Source organism: Scyliorhinus canicula, chromosome 10, assembly GCF_902713615.1.
Source record: "Scyliorhinus canicula chromosome 10, sScyCan1.1, whole genome shotgun sequence".
Classification (NCBI taxonomy): Eukaryota; Metazoa; Chordata; class Chondrichthyes; order Carcharhiniformes; family Scyliorhinidae; genus Scyliorhinus; species Scyliorhinus canicula.
Genome location: NC_052155.1, coordinates 20,900,778 through 20,924,568, shown reverse-complemented (window position 1 = coordinate 20,924,568; position 23,791 = coordinate 20,900,778). Strand labels below are relative to the sequence as shown.

General features: G+C 46.5%; 2 protein-coding genes across 2 annotated transcripts in view; one reads left to right on the top strand and one right to left on the bottom strand.

Annotated features, from left to right (window-relative positions):
- Window positions 1-16,227, top strand: part of LOC119972265 (probable aminopeptidase NPEPL1) — a 65,078-nt gene extending 48,851 nt beyond the window's left edge. The window contains exons 11-12 of the mRNA XM_038808671.1: window positions 12,684-12,794; window positions 14,119-16,227. Coding sequence (XP_038664599.1) covers window positions 12,684-12,794; window positions 14,119-14,280 — 273 coding nt within the window. The 3' untranslated portion in view covers window positions 14,281-16,227. The remainder of the gene's footprint in view (window positions 1-12,683; window positions 12,795-14,118) is intronic.
- Window positions 16,228-20,039: 3,812 nt separating this feature from the next.
- The window catches only part of LOC119972907 (piezo-type mechanosensitive ion channel component 2-like), a 1,374,210-nt gene continuing 1,370,458 nt past the window's right edge, over window positions 20,040-23,791 (bottom strand). The window contains 1 exon segment of the mRNA XM_038810453.1: window positions 20,040-23,529. Within this exon segment, the coding sequence (XP_038666381.1) occupies window positions 23,277-23,529 (253 nt within the window). The 3' untranslated portion in view covers window positions 20,040-23,276.

Genomic DNA, 23,791 nt, shown 5'->3' with positions numbered 1-23,791 from the left:
GGATGGAGGAGCCGGGGTCGATGTGGGGGTGGATGGAGGAGCCGGGGTCGTGTGGGGGTGGGTGGGGTCGGTGTGGGGGTGGGTGGAGGAGCCGGGGTCGATTTGGGGGTGGATGGAGGAGCCGGGGTCAGTATGGGGGGGTTGATGTCGGGGTGGATGGAGGAGCCGGGGTCGATGTGGGGGGGTTGATGTGGGGGTGGATGGAGGAGCCGGGGTCGATGTGGGGGTGGATGGAGGAGGCGGTGTCGATGTGGGGGTGGGTGGGGTCGGTGTGGGGGTGAATGGAGGATCCGGGGTCGGTGTGGGGGGGGGGGGCTCAGTGTGGGGGTGGATGGAGGATCCGGGGTCGGTGTGGGGGGGGGGGGGTCAGTGTGGGGGTGGATGGAGGATCCGGGGTTGGTGTGGGGGGGGGGGTCAGTGTGGGGGTGGATGGAGGATCCGGGGTTGGTGTGTGGGGGGGGGGGTGGTCAGTGTGGGGGATGGGGGGGTGGGTCAGTGTAGGGGCGGATGGAGGATCCGGGGTTGGTGTGGGGGGTGGGGGGGGGGGGGGGGTCAGTGTGGGGGTGGATGGAGGATCCGGGGTCGGTGTGGGGGGGGGGGGTCAGTGTGGGGGTGGATGGAGGATCCGGGGTTGGTGTGGGGGGGGGGGGGTCAATGTGGGGGATGGTGGGGGGGGTCAGTGTAGGGGTGGATGGAGGATCCGGGGTTGGTGTGGGGGGTGGGGGGGGTCAGTGTGGGGGTGGATGGAGGAGCTGGGGTCGGTGTGGGGGGGGGGGGGGGGGTCAGTGTGGGGGTGGATGGAGGATCCGGGGTCGGTGTGGGGGGGGGGGGGTCAGTGTGGGGGTGGATGGAGGATCCGGGGTTGGTGTGGGGGGGGGGTCAGTGTGGGGGTGGATGGAGGATCCGGGGTTGGTGTGGGGGGGGGGGGGGGTGGTCAGTGTGGGGGATGGGGGGGGGGTCAGTGTAGGGGCGGATGGAGGATCCGGGGTTGGTGTGGGGGGTGGGGGGGGGGGGTCAGTGTGGGGGTGGATGGAGGATCCGGGGTTGGTGTGGGGGGGGGGGGTCAGTGTGGGGGTGGATGGAGGAGCCGGGGTCGGTGTGGGGGGGGGGGGTCAGTGCAGGGGTGGATGGAGGATCCGGGGTCGGTGTGGGGGGGGGGGGGGGTCAGTGTGGGGGTGGATGGAGGATCCGGGGTTGGTGTGGGGGGGGGGGGGGGTCGGGGTGGGGGTGGATGGAGGATCCGGGGTTGGTGTGGGGGGGGGGGGGCGTCAGTGTGGGGTGGATGGAGGATCCGGGGTCGGTGTGGGGGGGGGGGTCAGTGTGGGGGTGGATGGAGGATCCGGGGTCGGTGTGGGGGGGGGGTCAGTGTGGGGTGGATGGAGGATCCAGGGTTGGTGTGGGGGGGGGGGGGGTCAGTGTGGGGGATGGGGGGAGGTCAGTGTAGGGGTGGATGGAGGATCCGGGGTTGGTGTGGGGGGTGGGGTGGAGGGGTCAGTGTGGGGGTGGATGGAGGATCCGGGGTCGGTGTGGGGGGGGGGTCAGTGTGGGGGTGGATGGAGGATCCGGGGTTGGTGTGGGGGGTGGGTCAGTGTGGGGGAGGGGGGGGGGTCAGTGTAGGGGTGGATGGAGGATCCGGGGTTGGTGTGGGGGGTGGGGGGGGGTCAGTGTGGTGGTGGATGGAGGAACCGGGGTCGGTGGGGGGGGGGGGGTCAGTGTAGGGGTGGATGGAGGATCTGGGGTTGGTGTGGGGGGGGGGGGTCAGTGTAGGGGTGGATGGAGGATCCGGGGTCGGTGTGGGGGGGGGGGTCAGTGTGGGGGTGGATGGAGGATCCGGGGCCGGTGTGGGGGGGGGGTCAGTGTGGGGGTGGATGGAGGATCCGGGGTTGGTGTGGGGGGGGGGGGGGGGTCAGTGTTGGGGTGGATGGAGGATCCGGGGTTGGTGTGGGGGGGGGGGGGTCAGTGTGGGGGTGGATGGAGGATCCGGGGTTGGTGTGGGGGGGGGGGGGGGTCAGTGTTGGGGTGGATGGAGGATCCGGGGTTGGTGTGGGGGGGGGGGGTCAGTGTGGGGGTGGATGGAGGATCCGGTGTCGGTGTAGGAGGGGTCATTGTGGGGGTGGATGGAGGATCCGGTGTCGGTGTAGGAGGGGTCATTGTGGGGGTGGATGGAGGATCCCGGTGTGGGGGGGGGGGGTCAGTATGGGGGAGCCGGGGTTGGTGTGGGGGGGGGTCAGTGTGGGGGTGGATGGAGGATCCGGGGCGGTGTGGGGGGGGGGGGTCAGTGTGGGGGTGGATGGAGGATCCGGGGTTGGTGTGGGGGGGGTCAGTGTGGGGGTGGATGGAGGCCTTGTTTTCCAGCCCGGTGGTGGAGGCGTCTCTAAACATTTGGAACCAATTTAGACAACATTTTAAATTTTGAGTGATGTCATTACTGTCACCAATCTGTGAGAACCATAGCCTTGTGCTCTCCGGGATGGGTCAATTATAAGATTTGGAAGAGGGAGGGGATAGATTGGTTCAGGGATTTGTTTCTGCAGGATAGGTTTGAGGGATTTGAGGAGATATTGGAGAAATTTCAGCTCCCAAGTTCGTTCAGATATTTGTAGGTGCGAAACTTTGTTCGTAAAGAACTGTCTTTATTCCCTTGGTTACCGAGATCTACACCTATGGACGGGATATTATCGGGAAGGGAAGATATCCGATATATAGGGTGGTTGTTGGAAACGGGGAGAGCAGCATTAGAGGAAGTAAAAGGGAAGTTGGGAGGAGGAACTGGAGGGAGCGGCGTGGAGTGAGACTTTCGCACGGGGTGAATTCCTTCTCTTCTTGCGCCAGGCTGAGCCTGATACAGTTTAAAGTGGTCCATAGAGCGCACTTACGCCTGCGTGGGTTCTTCCCTGGAGTGCAGGGGGGACCGGTGAACCAATCACACATGTTGTAGTCCTGCCCGAAGTTGTTTGAGCTGTCGGTCTCCCAATGTTGGAGATTGTGGGGGCCAGGCTGGAACCATGACCATTGATGGTGATGTTTGGAGTGTCAGACTCGCAGGTGCACCTGGAGGGGAGGGAGGAAGGCTGATACCCTGGCCCTTGCCTCTCTAATAGCCCGGAGACAAGGCCTGCTTAGATGGAGGTGGTCAGGGCCACCTGGCACCTCGGCATGGTTTTGGGGACTTGGCAGAGATTAGCAAAGGTTCAGTTTGCCATTGGTGGGTCGGAGAAAGGGTTCTACTCCAGGTGAAAGGTGTTTAAAACCCTCCTGAAAGACCTGTTTGTGGCCAGCATCTTCAGAGGCGTGTGGGGGAGGGGTTAAGGATTATTATTATTATTTTGTGCAGCGGCTCTTTGGAAAGAACACCTCATTTAAGCCCAAGCCTTCACCCCATCCCAGTAACCCCACCTAACGTTTTGGACACTAAGGGCAATTTAGCATTGTGAATGTGTCTTTAATTCACTTGTCTATCAGTCCGGAGGAAACAGTCTCGAACACGTTCGTACTTTAGAATATTCTTTATTGCAATCGGGGCAGCTCTCTATTTATTCCAAAGAACCACCTCTGAGAGTGCCAAAGTATTGCTCAAAACATCCTTTCTTTATATGTTTTTTTAAGAGGGCTGTCCCTTGCATTCACTTGAGCTTGCCCCCATTACAAAGCATAGCTTGTTTTTACCATAGATCCAATACATGATTAACTTGTTATTGCCATAATTTCGATACATGATTTTACAGACTTTGAGGTTATCTATTGGCACATGAGTATGTAGTAGTTTTAGCAAAAACAGCAGGTGTTTAGCCACAGTATCAATGGCTCCCACATTTCATATTCCGTCATCCAGCCATCTTCCTTGTTTCTCAAGGCTATTCGGCTTACAGTCATGAGTCGGCTCACAAATTCAATAACAACTCCCTTATTTGTAACCTTCCACTAATGTGTCCCATCTGGCTTGTTCTAGCTATTAACCCTTGCTTCACATTCTCATTCCCCCCTTTGATCATTCCATGATCACACAGCCCTCAGGGACTTATCCTTGAGAGTCTGAGGAATTCCTCCGGGAAATCATTCTTTGGTCCAATGTCCTCATACACATTTCCGGCATCTACTAAGTCCTGCTTGTCTAACTGGGAAAGCCGCTGCAGCATCTGTGGCATCACAGAGGCGCCTAAACGATTACAAAAGCATTTAAAACAGGTTACAATGATACATAGCAAAAGGCAAATAACGATAAAGATAATAAATCCATGAAACAGATAGGCGGTCCAGGAACTAGACCACAGTCCTCCCCACCAGTCGTCCGAGGAGGACTGGCGGAATCTCTTTACCCCATCCCTAATGTGGTCCACTAGGTGAGTAATGTTTTCCGAGCTATCAGGGATATAAGTACAGCACTCAGAACCCACTACAGCACATGTACCTCCCTCGCTGGCGAGGAGGTAGTCTAGAGCCATGCGGTTCTGTAAGGCAACCGTCTGAACAGCTACTAACTCTGTGTTGAGCTCACTGAGTCCTTCCGCGGTATCATTAGCCACCTGCTCCAATATATCCCGGAGCTCTAATACTGCCGAACTGCGGCCAAAGGACAGTAGCTATCACCTCCCAAGGCACAAGGGACCTAGTGGTTCAGGCATGGGGATGTTTGGATAGATCTGTATAATGGGTGATGCCAGGGACTACAAAACCCATATAACAAGAACCCGACCAATTTTCCGGCAACCAGGGATATGCGTTATGCCCGCATATAAAATAGGTATCATTGTACGAGGCCAAGTTCCCCTTGGCATCCGTCATCATGATTCTAGTCGGATCCCCCCTCCAGGGGCCGCCACTTGTATGGTTTTCTATTGCTGACCAATTAAAGGTGAACAGCCTTTTTGTGTAAGATTAGTTATGGGTGGTTGCCAAATCAAGGTCTGGTTACATTGGCTGCTACCTACCGGGTGGCTCCCATTGGCATGATCCTTTTTAAAACATATACTGCCTTTTGGAAATTTAGCATACTTGGGGAGGATCAGGTAGGGCGGCTGACGGGTTACATTAAACTTCGGCCACCACCATCCTTTAAATCTGCTCATATCGAACCCGGCCGATCGCCAACTATCATATCTTGTGTACCATTATCAGGATCGGTGCGATTACGTCGCAGAGCCCATTCTGCGACCTCCTCGATCAAATAGGAAAGAGGGATCAAAGGAATACCCCCATGGGCATGGCTAGGAACATGCGTACATACCCAACAAGAGGAGACATTCAATTTCTTTGCATAAGTATAAGACATAAACAGGAATGAATTCGCAGTCACATGGTGCGTTACCCGCTTCCTCCTGGTAGGCGGGTGAGTATGAATAGTCTTACATTCAGGAACTCGTGGCTTGCCTTTCCTCGTACACCCGTAGTCCCACCAGCAAGCATAGCGATCGCAGGTCAGGGATCTGCGGATAGTCAGGAACCGAGGCTTCTGCTCGTCTTGATGAATGATGGTGGTACAAGTATCTACTGGGGTCGCCGTCCACAAGGTCTCATCTGTGGTGCTGTTGGCACAGCTAAAAGTGTCCTCACGACAAAGGTGCAAAATTTGTCCGCCGGGTCTACATCGCCGGTCCCAAGCGGTCGCAGAGTGTGCTGGCGACGATCCCGAGGACAAAAGGCAGCCTCATCCTGTAGTCGAACGATCAGCCACGTGTACCTAGAACTTTAAAACGAGAGTTAGTGATCATGCAAACTTTATTAGTTTACAATGGTGCATGTGGATCCATGCATTACGTCCTTCAACTTTAACTGCTGTGGGGGTGGTTAGGAGAACTTGGAACGGTCCCTCCCAACGCGGTTCCAATCCCTTCCGTGTCCAATTGCGGATCATCACATGATCTCCTGGTTGCACAATATTGGAGCTGGCTAAGGGTGGCACTTCCTCTTGTGTGGCACGTACTCGCAAGTGGAGACTCTTTAAGACTTTAGTGAGGGCTATTATATAATTAGCCATTTCTGTAGTCATGTGGTGGAACTGGACCTCTTGGGGAATCTCACAATCCCATGGAGTGCGGAGAGGTTTTCCATACAGGATTTCTGCAGGGCTTAATCGAGTCTTTCCTGCTGGGGTGGCTCTTATTTGAAAGAGTGCAGTAGGTAATAGTTTGAGCCAGGTGGCTCCGGTCTCTGCTTGTAGCTTAGCAAGTTTGGTTTTCAGAGTCTGGTTAGCTCTTTCCACTATCCCAGCTGCCTGGGGTCTGTAGGCGCAGTGTAACTGCTGTTTAATTCCTAGTTGAGTGCAGAATTCTTTATTAATCTGTCCCACAAAGTGAGGTCCATTATCAGAGCTTAAACGATAGGGAATTCCAAATCTTGGTACAATTTCACGCATAAGAACTTTTACTACAGTTGAAGCCTTATTATCTACAGTAGGATAGGCCTCTATCCATTTACTAAACATATCAACAATCACTAATACATGCTTATAACACTGGCATCTTTCCAACTCAATGTAGTCCAGTAGCAGGGTCTCAAAGGAAACCCTCGGGCAATGGTGTTTTCCCCTGCTCGCAGCGGACAGCCTTCCCAGGGTTATACTGCTGACATATCAAGCAGCGATTGCTAATTCGTTGAGCTATCTCCTGCAACCTAGGACGGCACCAGGTTTTTAACAATAAATCACCTGTAGCACATGCACCACAGTGAGTTGCAAAGTGTACACATTCAGCCACCCAGGCTGCCAAAGCATCGGGCATACATGTCTGCCCTGCTGGGGTGACCCACAGCTTACTTTCTTTATCATATGTGCATCCCAATTCTTTCCATAACTTTTTATCGCTAGCAGGAGCGTCCTCCTGTAGCTGGATTACGTCAGTAATGGTCGGCATAGGTTTTTCAGAGGGAGACTTGTCTTTTGAACTTTCAGTCTGGCTCATCATTTTAGGCACTACCATTTCCTTTGAATGGGAGGTTTCTTTTGCTTGGTGGTCTGCCTGCCTATTTCCCAGCGGATGTTAAGAATCCTCTGTTCTTCCATAATTGTCCAAAATCATGTACAACTCCAAAAGCATATCTGGAGTCTGTATAAATATTTACTTTTTTGTCTGCTCCTAGTGCGCATGCGCGTATTATTGCGAACAATTCTGCTTGTTGTGCTGAAAACGGAGTCTCGAATGCTGCCGCTTCTACTGTCTCCCTATCCTGCTTTGATTATAGCATATCCTGATAACCGCTCCCTCCTTTCACCGATGGAAGCACTTCCATCTGTGAACATGGTCAGGTCTGGGTCGTTAAGAGGGTGAAAATTCAAAACTTAAGATTTGTAAGTTCCAATTAAAATGCATCTTCAGCTGTGTGGACTGTTCATTACTTTATCAGAATTAAAAGGGCCAGAGTTCACAGGCAAACCCGCATGGGAGTGTCAAGACATCTTCTGGATTACACACAAAAGCTTGTTGAAAGGGTTAATTGTCTTGCAGAGACAAAAAGGGGCGTATAGTGGGTGGATGAATTGGAATGATGCCATTCGCATCTCTAAACTTTTTTTTATATTTTTCACTCAAATAGACTGGAAGTAAAAGTTGGAGTGCTGCCAAATTCCCGTTATCAAGTCTTTCAGCAAACACAATATGTTATTGAAACTCTGAGTGAACCAATTTTGCGCTGTATCGTGGTTCTTTCCCAGACGAGCATGATCATGGACATATTTCATTTACCCATCTGTTGTTTATAAGTAATTCTGCAATCTCATAATTAAAACATCTGCGTTGTGAGACAGGCTAGTTTCACCCTACTGATGATTATTTGTGTCAGGGAAGTTTTAACCCTGAACTAATGAAACACCGGCTTGATCATATTTGTCATATGTATTTCAACTATCCTAACCTCCACTGAACACCATAAAACTAATATTTTCTTATTCTTCGTATGTGATTTTGCACCCTGATTAAAATTCCTTGTGTATCAAAATTACCCTGGAAATGCCAATGATAGCCTTGAAAAGAAAAAATTGTTAACTGTACTCAAACTATAATCTTTAAAGGCAATGCGTAGACAATTTGTAGCTTTCAAATAATCACAGCTCGTAACAAAACTTTTAAAAGTCAAGGTCTGAAGTCAAAGTCTGAATACAGAGACAGTGAATAGTTCAGAACAAAGTTTAGATGCCTAAAACTCCCTCTCTCTCTCTCACTCTATCTATCTCTCTACGTAACTCTGTCTGTCTCTGGAACTCTTGTTGCTCTTTCTCTTTATCTAACTATCCCTCCCTGTCTCTGTCTCTCCCTGACTCGCTCTCTTTCGCTCTCTCAACTTTCGCTGTCTCTATCAGTCCCTCTCATTGTCTCTGGCTCTCTCTCTCTCTCTAACCCTCTCACTCTTTCTCTAAAATGGAGCTCAATTAAAATGCTGAACAAAATTTTTCATTCTCCTTCGAAAACTTTATCTGTGTCATTCCATTTAAGTCAATTTCCACTGATTAATTTTAGAGGCATTAGCTATTCTTAGAGACGTACAAGTCTGTGCAGATGACCTGCTAGTTGAAATGGTTAAATTTTTGTACAGAATCGAAAGTGGTGGAGAACTTGGCATGATGCCATCTCCATCCGCTACGTGACCTTAGACATTATCCATCCTTTCTTTCAATTTTCAATGCTCGTTATTTAACCGGTCTTTGGAAAGAGACATTACTGGATGTTTATTTTTCTTTTATTTCAAATGGTTTTTGAAGAGCAAAATACTCTGGTTAAAAAAAAACAATGATCAAAGATGGGTGTGATTTCTGTAAACAGAGAAAGATAGTGAGATACACAGAAGTAAAGATAAGACAAATAAAGGGTCAATAGGAGTATTATGGGGTTTGTGTGGGCGCAGAAGACCCCGAGGGTGAGGAAGGTGTTCCTGGAGCGGAGTGGGGATGTGGGGGGGTTGGCGTTGCCCAATCTTTGTGGGTACCACTGGGCCGCCAATGTGGCGATGATACGTAGGTAGGTGATGGAGGGCGAGGGAGCGGCTTGGAAAAGCATGGAGGTGGCGTCCTGTGTGGGCACGAGCCTGGAGGCGCTGGTGACGGCGCCTTTGCCGCTCCCCTCAACAAGGTATACTACGAGTCCGGTGGTGGCGGCTACCCTCAAGATTTGGGGGCAGTGGAGGCGGCATAGGGGGGAGGTGAAGGCTTCAATTTGGTCCCTGATACGGGGGAACCACCGGTTTATACCAGGGAGGATGGACGGAGGGTTTTTGAGCTGGCACAGGGCAGGTATCAGGCGGATGGGGGACCTCTTTCTCGACGGGAAATTTGCAACCTTGGAGGAGTTGGAGAGAAGGTTGGGCCTCCCCCCAGGGAACATCTTTAGATACATGCAGATTAGGGCGTTTGTTAGGCAGCAAGTGGCGGAGTTTCCACTGTTGCGGCCAAGGGGGGTTCAGGATAGGGTGCTCTCGGGGACGTGGGTCGGTGATGGGAGGACCTCGGCAGTCTACCAAGTGATGCAGGAGGGGGAGGAGGCCTCGGTGGAGGAGCTGAAGGATAAGTGGGAGGAGGAGCTGGGAGTGGAGATTGATGAGGGAACGTGGGCGGATGCCCTGGAGAGGGTGAATTCCTCCTCCTGCGCGAGGCTTAGTTTGATTCAACTAAAGGTGCTGCATAGGGCGCACATGACTGGGACAAGGCTGAGCCTGTTCTTTGGGGGAGAGGACAGGTGTGTCAGGTGTTCGGGGAGCTCGGCAAACCACACCCACATGTTTTGGGTGTGCCCTGCGCTGGCGGGCTTTTGGAGGGGCGTCGCGGAGACGTTGTCAAGGGTGGTTGGTTCCAGGGTTGAGCCGGGCTGGGGGCTCGCAATTTTTGGGGTGGCAACGGAGCCGGGAGTACAGGAGGCGAAAGAGGCCGGTATTCTATCCTTTGCGTCCCTGGTAGCCCGGCGCAGGATTCTTCTACAGTGGAAGGATGCAAGGCCCCCGGGCGTAGAATCCTGGATCAACGATATGGTTGGGTTTATCAAACTGGATAGGGTCAAGTTTGCCTTAAGGGGGTTGGTGCAAGGGTTCTTCTGGCGGTGGCAGCCGTTTCTAGACTTCCTGACGGAGCATTAAGGGGTGGTCAATTTCAGCAGCAACCCGGGGGGGGGGGGGGGGGGGTGTGTTCTTTACTGGGTAGTACATTTGTTTCCATGTTATTGAATTATTCTTGTTAATTTATTGCTTCTGTATTTGGGGGGGTGGGGTTACTGTTTTTTCTCTTTTCTTCTGTTTTGTTGGTTAAACTTTGTTGAAAATTTGAATAAAAATTATTTTATAAAAAAATTGAGGTGGAGCCTCCTGCGGCACACGCTGTCTGTCATTTGTTTGAAAGACCATCCTGTACACTTTGGGCCATCCTTCTCTGCCGTGTGGCCGCCATGCCTGCTAGCAGCACCACTAGGGCAACATCCGTGGAGTCCAAGATCTCGTCCATACTGTTTAATATCTGTAGGGAATTGGGAAAGGGTGTGAGACTGACGACCAGCGGTGCCTTCCACCCTGGGACCCTTCAGTGTGAATCCCCCCCCCCCCCCCCCCCAACCCACCCGGCACACCCTGCCCACGCAGCAGGGGCCCGTGCTCACTGTACCCAGACACTGTTCCCCAGACACCCGCATGTAACGTTACCTGGACCGCTGCTGGTCCCCTCCCCAGTGTACGCACCCACCCTCTGGTCCCAGAAATGTCCTGGTGCTGGGCCCAGCCCCTGAGTGTTCCAATGTCAGCTGCTGTGTCCAGGGTGATGCCTCCCGCAGTGTTCAGGCAGTGTCCAAGCATCACGGTCTGATTGGGATTCTAGGCAATAACTCTCACATGCTACATGGCACGCCTACCCCTGGGGATCCACTGGGAAGTGTGAAGTGTTCGCTTAACTGCATTCTTAACCGGAGCGCCTGGAGGAAACCCACGCAGACACGGGGAGAACATGCAGACTCCGCACAGACAGTGACCCAAGCCGGGAATCGAACCTGGACCCTGGCGCTGTGAAGCAACAGTGTTAACCACTGTGCTACCATGCCGCCCTTAACGGCCCTGTCATGCTCTTGCATAAGTTCAACGCGGCTGTTAAATCACGCCCAGTGTTAACGATTCATGTCGATGACATTTAGAACATAGAACAATACAGCACAGAACAGGCCCTTCGGCCCTCGATGCTGTGCCGAGCAACGACCACCTGACTCAAACCCACGCATCCACCCTATACCCGTAACCCAACAGCCTCCCCTTAACCTTACTTTTTAGGACACTACGGGCAATTTAGCATGGCCAATCCACCTAACCCGCACATCTTTGGACTGTGGGAGGAAACCGGAGCACCCGGAGGAAACCCACGCACACACGGGGAGGACGTGCAGACTCCACACAGACAGTGACCCAGCCGGGAATCGAACCTGGGACCCTGGAGTTGTGAAGCATTTATGCTAACCACCATGCTACCGTGCTGCCCCTAGCACAGTGGTTAGCACTGTTGCTTCACAGCTCCAGAGTCCCAGGTTCACTTCTCGACTTGAGCCACTGTCTGTGCGGAGTCTGCACGTTCTCCCCGTGTCTGCGTGGATTTCCTCCGGGTGCTCTGGTTTCTTCCCACAAAAGAAAGATGTGGTGTCAGGTGAATTGGACATTCTGAATTCTCCCTCAGTGTACCCGAACAGACGCCGGAGTGTTGTGACTAGGGGTTTTTCACAGTAACTTAATTGCAGTGTTAATGTAAGCCTACTTGTGACAATAAAGATTATTATATTATTATTCACAACTTTATGACAACCTGGATACTTTGATGCCCATTTTTCATTGTTTAAATGATCAAGGTTAACATAAGTAAGGGTAGGATTGTAGAATTCTGAAATGAGCCATAGAATCTTAAAGGAAGTTATTGCTCTGGTACTGAGAGGATTGGCCTCCGATGACCACAACCATCTTCCTTTGTGTTAGTGAACCAACTAGCGAAAGGTTTTTCCCCCTGATTCCCATTGACTCCAGGTTTGCATGGGGCTCCTCCTCTCGAGAAGGCTGAAATGGGTCATCCATTCGGCAAATTTGGCTGAAGTTGGTGCCTTTTGCACTGATGTGTATAAATGAAATTTGAGGTGTGTAAAATTGAGGGGCCTAGATAGTTCCTATTTCCCTTAGTAGAGAGGTCAATAACTAAGAAGGCTAGATTTAAAGTAATTGAAGAATTAGAGAGGTATTGAGAATTTTCTCACCCGGAGAGTAGGAGTGTTGTCTGGAACTCTGCTTGAAAGTGGAGGACAGGTGGAAATCCTCGGTGCATTTAAAAAGTGTTCAGATAGGCACCTGAAGTGTTGTAACCTCACAAACTGCAGTCTCCGAGCTGGGAAGTGGGATTATACAGAATAGCTGTTTATCAGCTGGCACAGGCTCTGAAGCAGGGTTTACGGACTCAACATTAACTCTGTTTCTCCCTCCACAGAAGCTGAGAGACCAGTTGAGTTTTTCCAACATTTTCTGTTTTATTTTAGACACAATGGGCCATAGCCTCCTGTGCTGTAAATGTCTATGATTTTCTAAGACTATCTGTAAACAAGTTCCTATTTTACCTGTATTTTTTATTCACAAATGTTCAATATGTGGACATGCAGAGGTTACTTGTAGACGAGCATTTTCTTGCAAACTGTGTTTAATTGCTGAAGGAATCCAGCTGATTGGATTTAACTCCAATGAAATCTGCTTGTTTTATGTAGGATCGGGCCAATGCCACGAGTTCCTGTGCTGGCCTGTTTATTGAAGCCCATATCGGTTTTGATTGGCCAGGAGTCTGGGTGCATATTGACATGGCTTCCCCGGTTCACACTGTAAGTAATACTAGTTTATCTCTACAGTAGTTGTATAAGTTATGTTTGCGTTCAGTAAAATCGGTACTACATCACTGCATATTTGAGTAGTAAACCCAATTTGTTTTTATCTGCAAATGCAACACTTGACTGACTGAAATTCTATTTTGATTTAATTTGATGAATTTAAAGCCACAGGTTTTTATACAACTGTTTTGTCTGTGGTGTGTTCAGTCAGATTCCTTCCTGCGACTTTGTCAATTCTTCTATCTTCTAACTCTTTCGACATCAGTTTTGCTCATGGGAGGAGGGTGATTAATGATTCCTGGGTCTGGGAAAGCAGGGGTGGCCTTGGAGTCCAGGGTGGAACATTCGGCTGCAGAATAGATGGTGACCAACATAAATCAGCAGCAAGGTGAAAATAAAATAAACCTCTGTTTTTCAGTTTTAGAGTGATAATTCATGGTTGTTGTCATTTCAAATCCACTGTACTTATTTCAGCCTCAAAAGTCTCTAAATCAGGAGATTCCAGGTTCAACTCATGGCTGGCTCATGGTAAACATTTCAACATTAGTTCCAAAACCCCACGAAACAATACATTTTGGGCAGCACAGTGGCGCAAGTAGTTAGCACTGCTGCCTCATGGTGCTAAGGACCCAGGTTCGATCCCGGCTCTGGGTCACTGTTCGTGTGGGGTTTGCACATTCTCCCCATGTTTGCGTGGTTTCACCCCCACAACCCAAAAGATGTGCAGGCTAGGTGGATTGGCCACGCTAAATTGCCCCTTAATTGGAAAAAATGAATTGGGTACTCTAAATTTATATTAAAAATAGTCTCTCTAAATTTGGGTTACACTGCAATTTCACAACATTGAATAATTTCTACCTTGTGTTAGTTTTTTTGAGGTTTTGAGTTTTATGATTTTAAAGGATTATTTATTTGCTCAAAGAGAGGGGGTAATGCAAAATGATTCCCTTCTGTGATGGATTTTTTTTCTCAATGAATATTATGGAAGCTTCCCAAGAAGGATCTTCCATGAAAACAAAGGGCATTAAGTAGAATGTCTGGCTGCTTGAGGCTGCTCTACCACCGAACCAGATCTTCTACATCAACTCCTGTTCCCCAACCTATATCATCCCATGATTCCCTTAGTTTCCAAAGATCTGTTGATCACAGATTATGATCAACACCTGAGTATTCACAGCTCTCTAGAGAATTCCAAAGATTCACAACCCACTGCGTGAAGAACTTTCCCCTCATCCCAGTCCCATTGCAGTTGATTCTTACAGTCTTTACAGAAAAAGATAAGAGCAGAAAACTAACATTTACACTTTTTTCCCCTCAGGGAGCACGTGCTACAGGCTATGGAGTGGCACTTCTTCTAGCATTGTTTGGTAGTGCAACAGATGATGCATTATTGAACTTTATTTCACCAGTTGGTGTTAATTTCACGACAGAAGACGGTAATTCAATGAAAAATTGCTCCAAAAAGAGACGTCTCGTATGATTTCCACTTGAGATTATGTTCATTCTTTGTTCTATGGGTTTAGATGTGAACTATTACTGAGCTGGTGTGAGGCATCCCTTTTGAATTATACTTGCGTGTTGGTATTCAGGTTCACACAGCAATTATTCAAACTACATCCTTGATGTAGTGTAAATTTGCCAGATACTGGCATTTATAGACCTAAATTAGATCATGTTCCAAGTTTAAGTTTCAATGGCTTGTAGAAATCTGTATCACTTTGACTTTATTACCATAGCTTGTGATCTATTGACTTGCACAAAAATTGCAACTTTTCACATAACTCAAATATGATTCTTTTGAGCACACACTAGGATATTTGAATATTTTGTTTTCGGTTTCACTTGACTTAAATTGATATACGCTGGCAAAAAGTCTCTGATCATGTCGATACCCATCTTGGAGGTTGGATTTTGCAGCATTTGTAATTTTATTGATAAACTGACAATGGATCACTCCGTCTCCACCAGAGGTCCTCAGCAGCGCTACTGCTTTTATACGTCATTCCAGCCACAGTCTAAAGTACTGTTAGATGTTACTCGAAGGGTTTTGAGTTCTCATTCTCTTGTAATGAGAGAAGGGTGACAGGGAAGTTCCATCACCCTTGGAGCAAATAAATGGACTATATTAAAGCTAAAGGATTGTCACCGAAACTAGGAATTAGATTTCTATGTTGCAGGGAGACATGTCTTCATTTGTCATCTCGGGTATTTAGACAAGGTTGCAGTTTTGGAATTCTGCTTCCTTGATACGTCAAACATTTATGGAGCCTGGAAGAGTGTAGTTCTTACAAAATAATAGTAGAATTTTCTTTGTTTGAAATTCATGTTATTGAACACTGTCTAATTCAGTAGCTGTGCCTTCTAGGTCACTGTGGTAGTTTTGACATCTTATTGTGACTCCTTGGGTCCAGGATTAGACTGTTGAGGACCAAGACCCAAAGCCAGTGTGAGCTGTCATTCAGAATGATGGGATTCCCCATGGATGCAGAGTATTAATCTAACTGCATGGTAACCTGGGGCTGATACATTTAGAATAATTCTCAGGCCAGTCTGAAATTGTGGTTTTGCACTTTCTTCTGTTAGCATAGGGGTGATTACTATTGAGAAGCGGTAGAGCAAGAAGAGGTACCCTAATTGAGGCTCTCTGTGAACCATGAGAGTGACATATTTCCAAAAATGTCAGCAAATTCTATTTGGCGTATTTTTTCAATGTGCAAAAGATGCACTTTTTTTAAAAAAATTGCTTCTCAGACTTGCCCTCCCTTTTAAGAATGCTGTGTCTTATTAGCCATACCAAGCTTTTTAAACTGGCTTGATCAATGCCTTAAATATGCATTCTTTTAAGAAAATATAGACCCCCTTTGCGTGTGTACCATGGCTGAAAGATCATGTGATTGTAAAATGTGAGCTCCATTAATTGAACTGAAAATCCAGATGTGAGCTTCAATGAAGATTGCAATGCCTTTAATTCCACCATTCCTTACATAGTGCCCCAACAGATTTGGGTTATATTATTTAGGACTACGGTCAGGTTTTTTACTTCTAGGAAATGTATGTACTTTAAAAGCTAGTACTGGCTATATTTGTACAGTGGAGTCCATACAACCTATATGGACTGGTGGAGGTCTCATCGATTGCTTACAAGGTGACTCGAACTGTCTTTCTTTGTTGCAAAAACAAAACAAAATAATTATTGAAAATGAATTTTATGAATGCTGCTCAGTTTAAATTTAGAGAATTAACCTTGTCTGATTAATTCTAGTATAGCTAAAAGTAATAATTTTATCAAATTTGTGCAATGAATAGTCTTAGCTCTACCTCGCATATAATTCTAAAACAATTAGAAAATTTGTCTTGCCCAAATGTAAAGCAATTTTTGGATATTTTTACGTATTGAAATGATATAAAACTATTTGACACTTGGCAAGGTTCTTCTATTTATGAGTCTGTCATTGCTATCATCATTATAACCAAGGGCAGGATTTTTCTGATGGCTGTGTTTACAAAGAGTCAGTGGGAATGTATACCTGCCAAGGATCAGTGGAAGGTTAATTGGTCAAGAATGAGATTTTGAGTGACATACAAGGAGGCCTCCGACCAGATGGCCAGCAGCTTTATAATTCCAGCAGCATCAGGTTCAAGTGGTGGCTACTGCTGGAAATGCAGCCAGCTCCCAAAGAGGAGTGAATGAGGTCGGGCTGAAGGTAAGCTCGGGTTGAGGTCTGGGAGGGGGGCTGGGGATGGAGAGAGGGGGAGAGAGAGAGGTTAAATATGACCTTGGGCACAAAGGAACCCCAAAGGAGGTTTGTTCCACAATCCCCCCACCCCTCCCACCGACTCAACAGGAACCCGTGTAGCTAAAGCTGTCAGGCTACCCAATTACCATTGCCTCCCCCATGGCAAATAAAATAATGGCAAGTGTGGCACTTGAGTGGCTACCTAAGGGCTCAATAGGCCGAAGGGTGGGTGGGCAGGCTACCCAATGCCACTGCCAGTGACTATAAAATGGAAGACATTTTGAGGGCGAACGGGTAGGTGCCAGGCAAGCCACGAGTTACATTTCACTAGACACTACCACCCCACCCACCCACCCACTTTCAAACCTGCTGGTGGGCATTACAAAATCTCACCCCAAGTGTCGACCATGTTTTCCAATGCATTTCCTGGACTTGGCTTTTCTTCCATTTTGGAAAATTAGCATTCACAAAGCAAGTTTGAGTTGCGCTGATTAAGTCCTCCTAAATTGCACGATATGCTAGAAAACTATGTTAATTTATTACAAAGGGGCAAAAATCTTTATCTGGTCAAAGTTTAACTGATGAGATGCACAGTGTTGGGTTAGCACTGCTGCCTATGGCGCTGAGGACCGAGTTTGATCCTGGCCCCGGGACACTGTATGTGTGGAGTTTTCACATTCTTCCCGTGTCTGTGTGGGTTTCACCCCCACAACCCAAAGAGGTGCAGGTTAGGTGGATTGGCCACTTAATTGCCCATTAATTGGGGGAAAATAAGTAATTGGGTACTCTAAATTAAAAAAGAATGAGGTGCACAGTGGTGTCAAGTAACACTGGGTCATTCAGACATATTCACTTGCCTGCTCTCAGCTCCACTCAAACCACTCATTTCATTTCTGTCTCCGTGTTTAGTTTGTATTCATACATTGCTTATTGAATCAGGAATTTAACCATTCCTATTTAAATTCGCCATTGAAATCCATACTTGAAGTGGATTGCCAATGTGTGGCAGGAATTTGGCAAACTAAATCAGCATCAAGAGAAGATCTTTTGATTTTTCTCAGCTTACTTGCTCCAATTTTATCTTGTAGCTCTAATGTGATGTGCTGCAGACACAGGGTGACCTTTGAGCTTTGGAAATAATGTGTTCAAAAGGTGTTCATTGTACTTCTACTTAAAATTGCTAGTGAGTAGTTAAAATAAAATCCTAAAAGCTAAGTTTAGAATCCTGTTACTCCATTTGTGTCTATTGGGGCTCGTGATAGTACACTCTCACCACTAAGTGGTTGTGGGTTTAAGTCATATAATTTACAGTGCAGAAGGAGGCCATTCGGCCCATCGAGTGCACCGGCCCTTGGAAAGAGCACCCACTTAAGCCCATGCCTCCACCCTATCCCCACCTAACCATTGTGGACACTAAGAGCAATTTATCATGGCCAATCCACCTAACCTGCACATCTTTGTACTGTGGGAGGAAACTGGAACACCCAGAGGAAATCCATGCAGACATGGGCACACTTCGCACAGACAGTGACCCAAGCCGGGAATCGAACCTGGGACCCAGGAGCTGTGAAGCAACTGTGGTAACCACTTGCTACCGCACTGCCTTTTTGGAATACTTGAGAACAAAAATCTAGGCCAACAATCCAATGCAGTACTAAGGAAAACTTGTGGTTTTGAGGTGCTGGGCTTGATTCTCCGGTCGCCAATGCTGGAATTGGGTTCAGCGATCGGCCGGAGAATCAAAGTTCCCATCCAAATCTGGAGCGGCACTGCTTTTGTGATGCTCCCCTCCAAAGCGGCGTACTCGGAGGGTATGCCATGCGAAGTATCAACATTGCCTGAGGCCCGCCCCCCGATACTCTGACCCCCGTCCAGCCGAGTTCCCGACAGCTTGGGTCTCTCGGCGTGGCAGCTGCGGACTCAGTTGAGCACTGCCATGTTCGGGGGAGGGCTGATCCACGTGTATGGGGGACTTCATCAGGGGCTGGGGCACTGTTGGGAGGTGGTCCGGGGCCCATGAGCCGACCAATGGGGGGCACTACTTTGCAGGCCAGGTCCGTGAGCAGCCAGCGCCATGTCCCACTGTGCGGCTTTGGATCTGGTAATTCTCCAGGCCGTATCGGTAGCTAGAGCCAGGTGCTCTACGCTGCCGGCATGCTAGCCCCCAACTACACGGACGATCGGTGGCTGTTTTGCGCCGTATTTCCAGGCGTAAAACGTCACCGTGCAGACATGGCCTCACAATCCGAGAATCCAGCCCTCTGTCTTTCAGGTCATCATTAAAACAGATAATCTGCTGTTTGCTGTGCACAAATTGGTTGTCCCAGAGATTTTAACTTCATATTCGGAATCTGACTTCTGCTTGAACCAGACGAGAATCACGTGTCTGGTCTGCTAGTAGTACCAAGAATTTGGGGAGCAGGAGGACACTGCTGTGGGCCCACACAAATCATCCCTGTGGATACCTGTGCACAGTTTTATATATAGGTAGTAATGTGACCTCCAACCAGCTGGTGGCATCAGACATCTGTCACATGATGCAAGATACCCACCAGTGGGTAGTAAGACGTACAACAGGGTGGAAGCACCCTAGAGTAGCTCCAGGAGAATTCACTGAATTCATTTAGTAACTTTATATAGTAATCTGTCAGTTATCTTTCCATGTGTTTGCTAATAAATCATCTTTCTAGTTAAACAACTGGATGCTCTGTTTACATCATTACAATGATGGGATCACAGAACACAACAGTCCCCAGCAGGGTTTGTGTAGTCTCAGTGAGTGGAACCCAAACTGGCAGTGGGGGATGGGGGGAGCGGATGTCTGTTTCGGCCCTTGGTTTCCTTGTGTAGCCCAAAGGAACATTCCACCCTATAATTTAGTCCAGTCTTTTCCGGGGTATATTATGGCAATCAATCCAGGAAATCAGGGAGTGAGTTTAGATTAGACAATTCAACAGCTCTCAACAGGGATGTGATCATCCCTGGCAAGATTCATTGCCCATCCCAATTTACCTTCTCAGGAAAACAGTGAGATACAAGTCAAGATGGTATGCGATGTACAAATGATCTTGATCAAAGGCATCAGGGATATTTCACTGATCTGAGCTGAATTTCCAACATTGTGCACTTGACAATCATTTCCTAATCGGTAGTGAAAGTATTCACCATTTTATTAACCTTCCTTTGCCTTCTTCAAATCAAGATAATTTAAAGAAGTACATTTCGGTGTAATTCCTGTTCCTGTTTTCAAACTGCTGCTTTTGATATTTTGTGAATAAACCACTGTAATGAATGCTTCCCCCAAGGGGCCTCCAGGGGCTGGTTTAGCACAGTAACTTCATTGAAGCCTACTTGTGACAATAAGTCATTATCATTATTATTTTAACAGTGAAGCAGTTCATTGAGTTAAACATATTTTTTAATAAAACCTCGAGACAGTTTTTACCTGTAATTTTCAGGCACATTGTGAGGTAATTAATTACAATCTACTTGTGAGAGAAAATCACATTTTAAAGAAATTTTATTGAAAATGTTCATCACTAAGATGTTTTAGAAACAAATATAAAACAGGGACATATTTCCTGTTACAGCAGGGTCACAATCGCGTGGATCTGGTAGACAGCATCCTGTTCAGAGGAAAACCAGAGTAATCCAACTAGAAGCAAAGCTTATTGCATATTTTCTATAACTATTCCAGAAGTTTATGAATAAACTTGACGTATAAATACATATTACACATTGTAATATTGAAATCTACTGTGGAATAACATAACTCCTGTGTCATACAAAACTTAGTTACACAAACAGCTATCATTTTCAGAAATGTTCATTTTTAAAATCATCCGAAACAGTGCACATGGTGGAGAGGTTGGAACATGCAGCTGTTAACAAGTGTGTTGAAAATAGCTATTTCATTTCAATAAACATGGTTAAGGTAATTACAGCAAGTCAAATCGAAAGCAGGTTTCCCCGCCCCGTCCACTTCACTACCTCATTCTAAGCAGCAGGAAGTGCTATGAATTCCTCCCTTCCAAAAGATGAAATATCCTTAGAATATTTAGATATGAAAATGCAATCTTGCATGGAGTTTATAAAATGGTCTTACTGTGACTGTAATATTGCAGAATAAAGAGTTTTGCAGGTTTACTTAGCTTCTCTTTTTGTCGGTTTCAACCCTGTGTTGAAATTCCTAGTAGTCCCAGACTACCCAAGTAGTAACTTTGAAGATCATAGCGTCAATTATTCACCACTTTTCCTCATATACAGATTATTATTGAGAATTTCTATCCAGGATGTTATGAAAACACTGAAACAGACATTTGTTTTCAAAGCGATTAAACCTGGACTGCAACATTGGTTAAAATAAATAGGTTCGTCAGTATGCCATTGTAAACACTGAGCCCTATAAGCTTTAACAAACAGCCGTCTTGGGATTGTGTAACAAGTTACAGAAATACTTCATCAACCACTGAATTAGATCATTAAGTAGAAACATCTACCAATGAGAAAGCAAAATTTTAATCTCTGCTTTGTATTATTAATAATGATTTAACAATGCAAGCTTGTAATAGTTGTGAAACCAGCTGGTTTATCTAAATAACAACGATATAAAACAGAATGGTTGTCTTGAGAACTGACCATTTCAGGTTACTGTGACAGCGGTAATTTTTTGAGAAGTACAGCAAATTAAAATTTCTACAATTGTACACTGCAATGTTTTACTGCAACAGTGGATGCATTTTTGGAAGTGTTTTTCCTAATCATTTGGAGGTCCAATCGGGATCTTTCCTATTAATAATATCAAAACCCTTAGAAATATCTCACCATTTCTCATTTTATTGGTAAGTCAATAAAAATAAATATTAAGTTGCATCAGACTGGTGCTTTGCCCTGTCACAGGACTGCCTCAGCAATTGTAGCATGAGCAATTTGCAGATGGAAATATGTAGAAAATCAAAATCAAAATTTATGTCAAACAAATCTGGTTCGATACAGAAGTCCATATTGTCCAGCAGGCAATGTAGGTTGTCGGAGTATTGTGCAATATTGACTGGTTACATAATTTCCTTTTATTTTGACTCCTGTTATTTCACATTCTATATACTGTGCTCAACACTCATCTTTAAAGTTCAATTTAGAATAAAATATAGCAATTATTAACTAAGGAGCCTGATCATGCGACTGTTGTGCATATTTGTTGATCATTAGGCATGGAAATAAAATTAAAATGCACAATAGAACATACAGTGCAGAAGGAGGCCATTTGGCCCATCGAGGCTGCACCGGCCCACTTAAGCCCTCACTTCCACCCTATCCCCTAACCCAATAACCCCTCCTAACCTTTTTGGTCACTAAGGGCAATTTATCATGGCCAATCCACCTAACCTGCACGTCTTTGGACTGTTTTAAAACACAAGTGTTTTAAGTAGAGCTAAATCCACTCAAACAATTTGGATCTCACTTGGTGGGCCTTTTCTTTCCATTTAGTACTAACAATTTATTTTTGTCCATCTAAAATGTTAGTTGCTCCATAACAGGTGTGAGACACAATAACAGATGTGCACATGATATGGTTATTCCAATCAATTGTATCACAAGAGTGGAAGACACAGTTGTGCTCTTTGCCATAAATAAGTTCTTGATATTGGTCAAGCTTTCATAAGTGATGGTGCAGTAGAAGAGAACAAATGAATGCTGCCAAAATAGAGAAAGAAAATCAGAGGAATGGCCCGGGTCTATTGTGTACTTTCTAAAGACTGGTTAAAGATTGGTAGAGATAGTGACATGGCAATATATTCTCCAAGCTCTTAGCTGACAAATGTGGAAGGTATTTCAGAGAGGTGGAAAATCAGGGAAGAGAAAAGCCAGTTATTTTTATCCCCATCACAAAAATAAACTGATGAAACAATAACATCTCTAGCTGAATCAAAGAAATAAAACTTGAAGTATTTGCATTTCAGAGGTTCAAGTAAATTCTGAACATTTTGCTGACCTTTAGTTTCAAGTATTTTCACTGAAATCACTAGGGTCATTCATCTTGGAAAAGCGTTTGCTCAAAGTGGAGTATTTTTGATTGCATTGCGATAGTGTGTACCCACATTGTTTTTATAAGATAATGAAGTTACAGAAAACACACAAGCCTTTGATAAATGAACTTTTTTCCTGAGAAAGATCACTGACATGGTGATACTTTTCTATTGACTACAAACAAAATAAGGCATTCAAAACAGATTGTCAAATTAGTTTCCTTGCTCAGGCCAGTCAGGATACGCTTGCATCACCTGGGATATCCAAGAATGCTTATTCATTGGTGATGTCCTCACTTTTTTTGTCAATATTGAATCATTCCAGGCCTCGTTTCTCTGACTGATAATGACAGCAGATTACACGGCCCAATACCATTGCTTTGCATGAAGAAATATAAAGGACTGATAAAGTTGATACCTGCAAGGAACATAAGCATTTCGGAAGCCCTGATTTTGGCTGACTAAAAATAGAAAGAAACTGGATTCAGTTGCAACACAGAATCATTTCCATAATTGGTGCTGTTTGTCAGAACAAGCACCAGTCTTCAGTATCGGCAGAGAGACTGTAGACAGAGAGGACTTAAGGAACGTGCGACTGCCTGGGCTCTATAAGGAAAAGCTGCTGTCACCTAACTGAATAGCTCGGCTTTTCAGTGACCTTGTGCTTTTTTTATTTTTAAAAATCCCCTCTACATCCACACCAGCAGAAGCTTTCACTTTGTCTTTTCACGTGTCCATTTGATCATAGTTTCTGGTGATCTATACAAAAAGATGAGCTTGGCATACAGATCCTCCTCCAATTCCAGTTCTCCAGTCTCTCGAACCAGGAAGATATCTGTGCATAATTTCAAAATTCGATCCACATTTGGCAGCTCTTCGAACATGATGCTGTGAGAGATCCCACTGAAGAACTCGCGTACAAACTTTCCAATGACGAGCACAACTGATGCATACAGCCCCACAATACTGAAAAGTAATAAAAATAGCTTCAAAAATTAGGAAGACAAAGGAAATTCAGCACAAGATTATTTTCCCACATTGCAAATCAATCAGGGCCTAGAAATTTGGCTTTGCAACATTTATGGTTAGGATGCTAAGCAGCCATGCAGGACTTGCCAAATCACTTGTCAAATTGGTAAAGACCAAAAAAATAGGCATGAGAGCCCACACCTGCAATAAATGTTTGTGCCTTTGTACATGCAAATAAGTGCCCTTATGCCTATTTGAT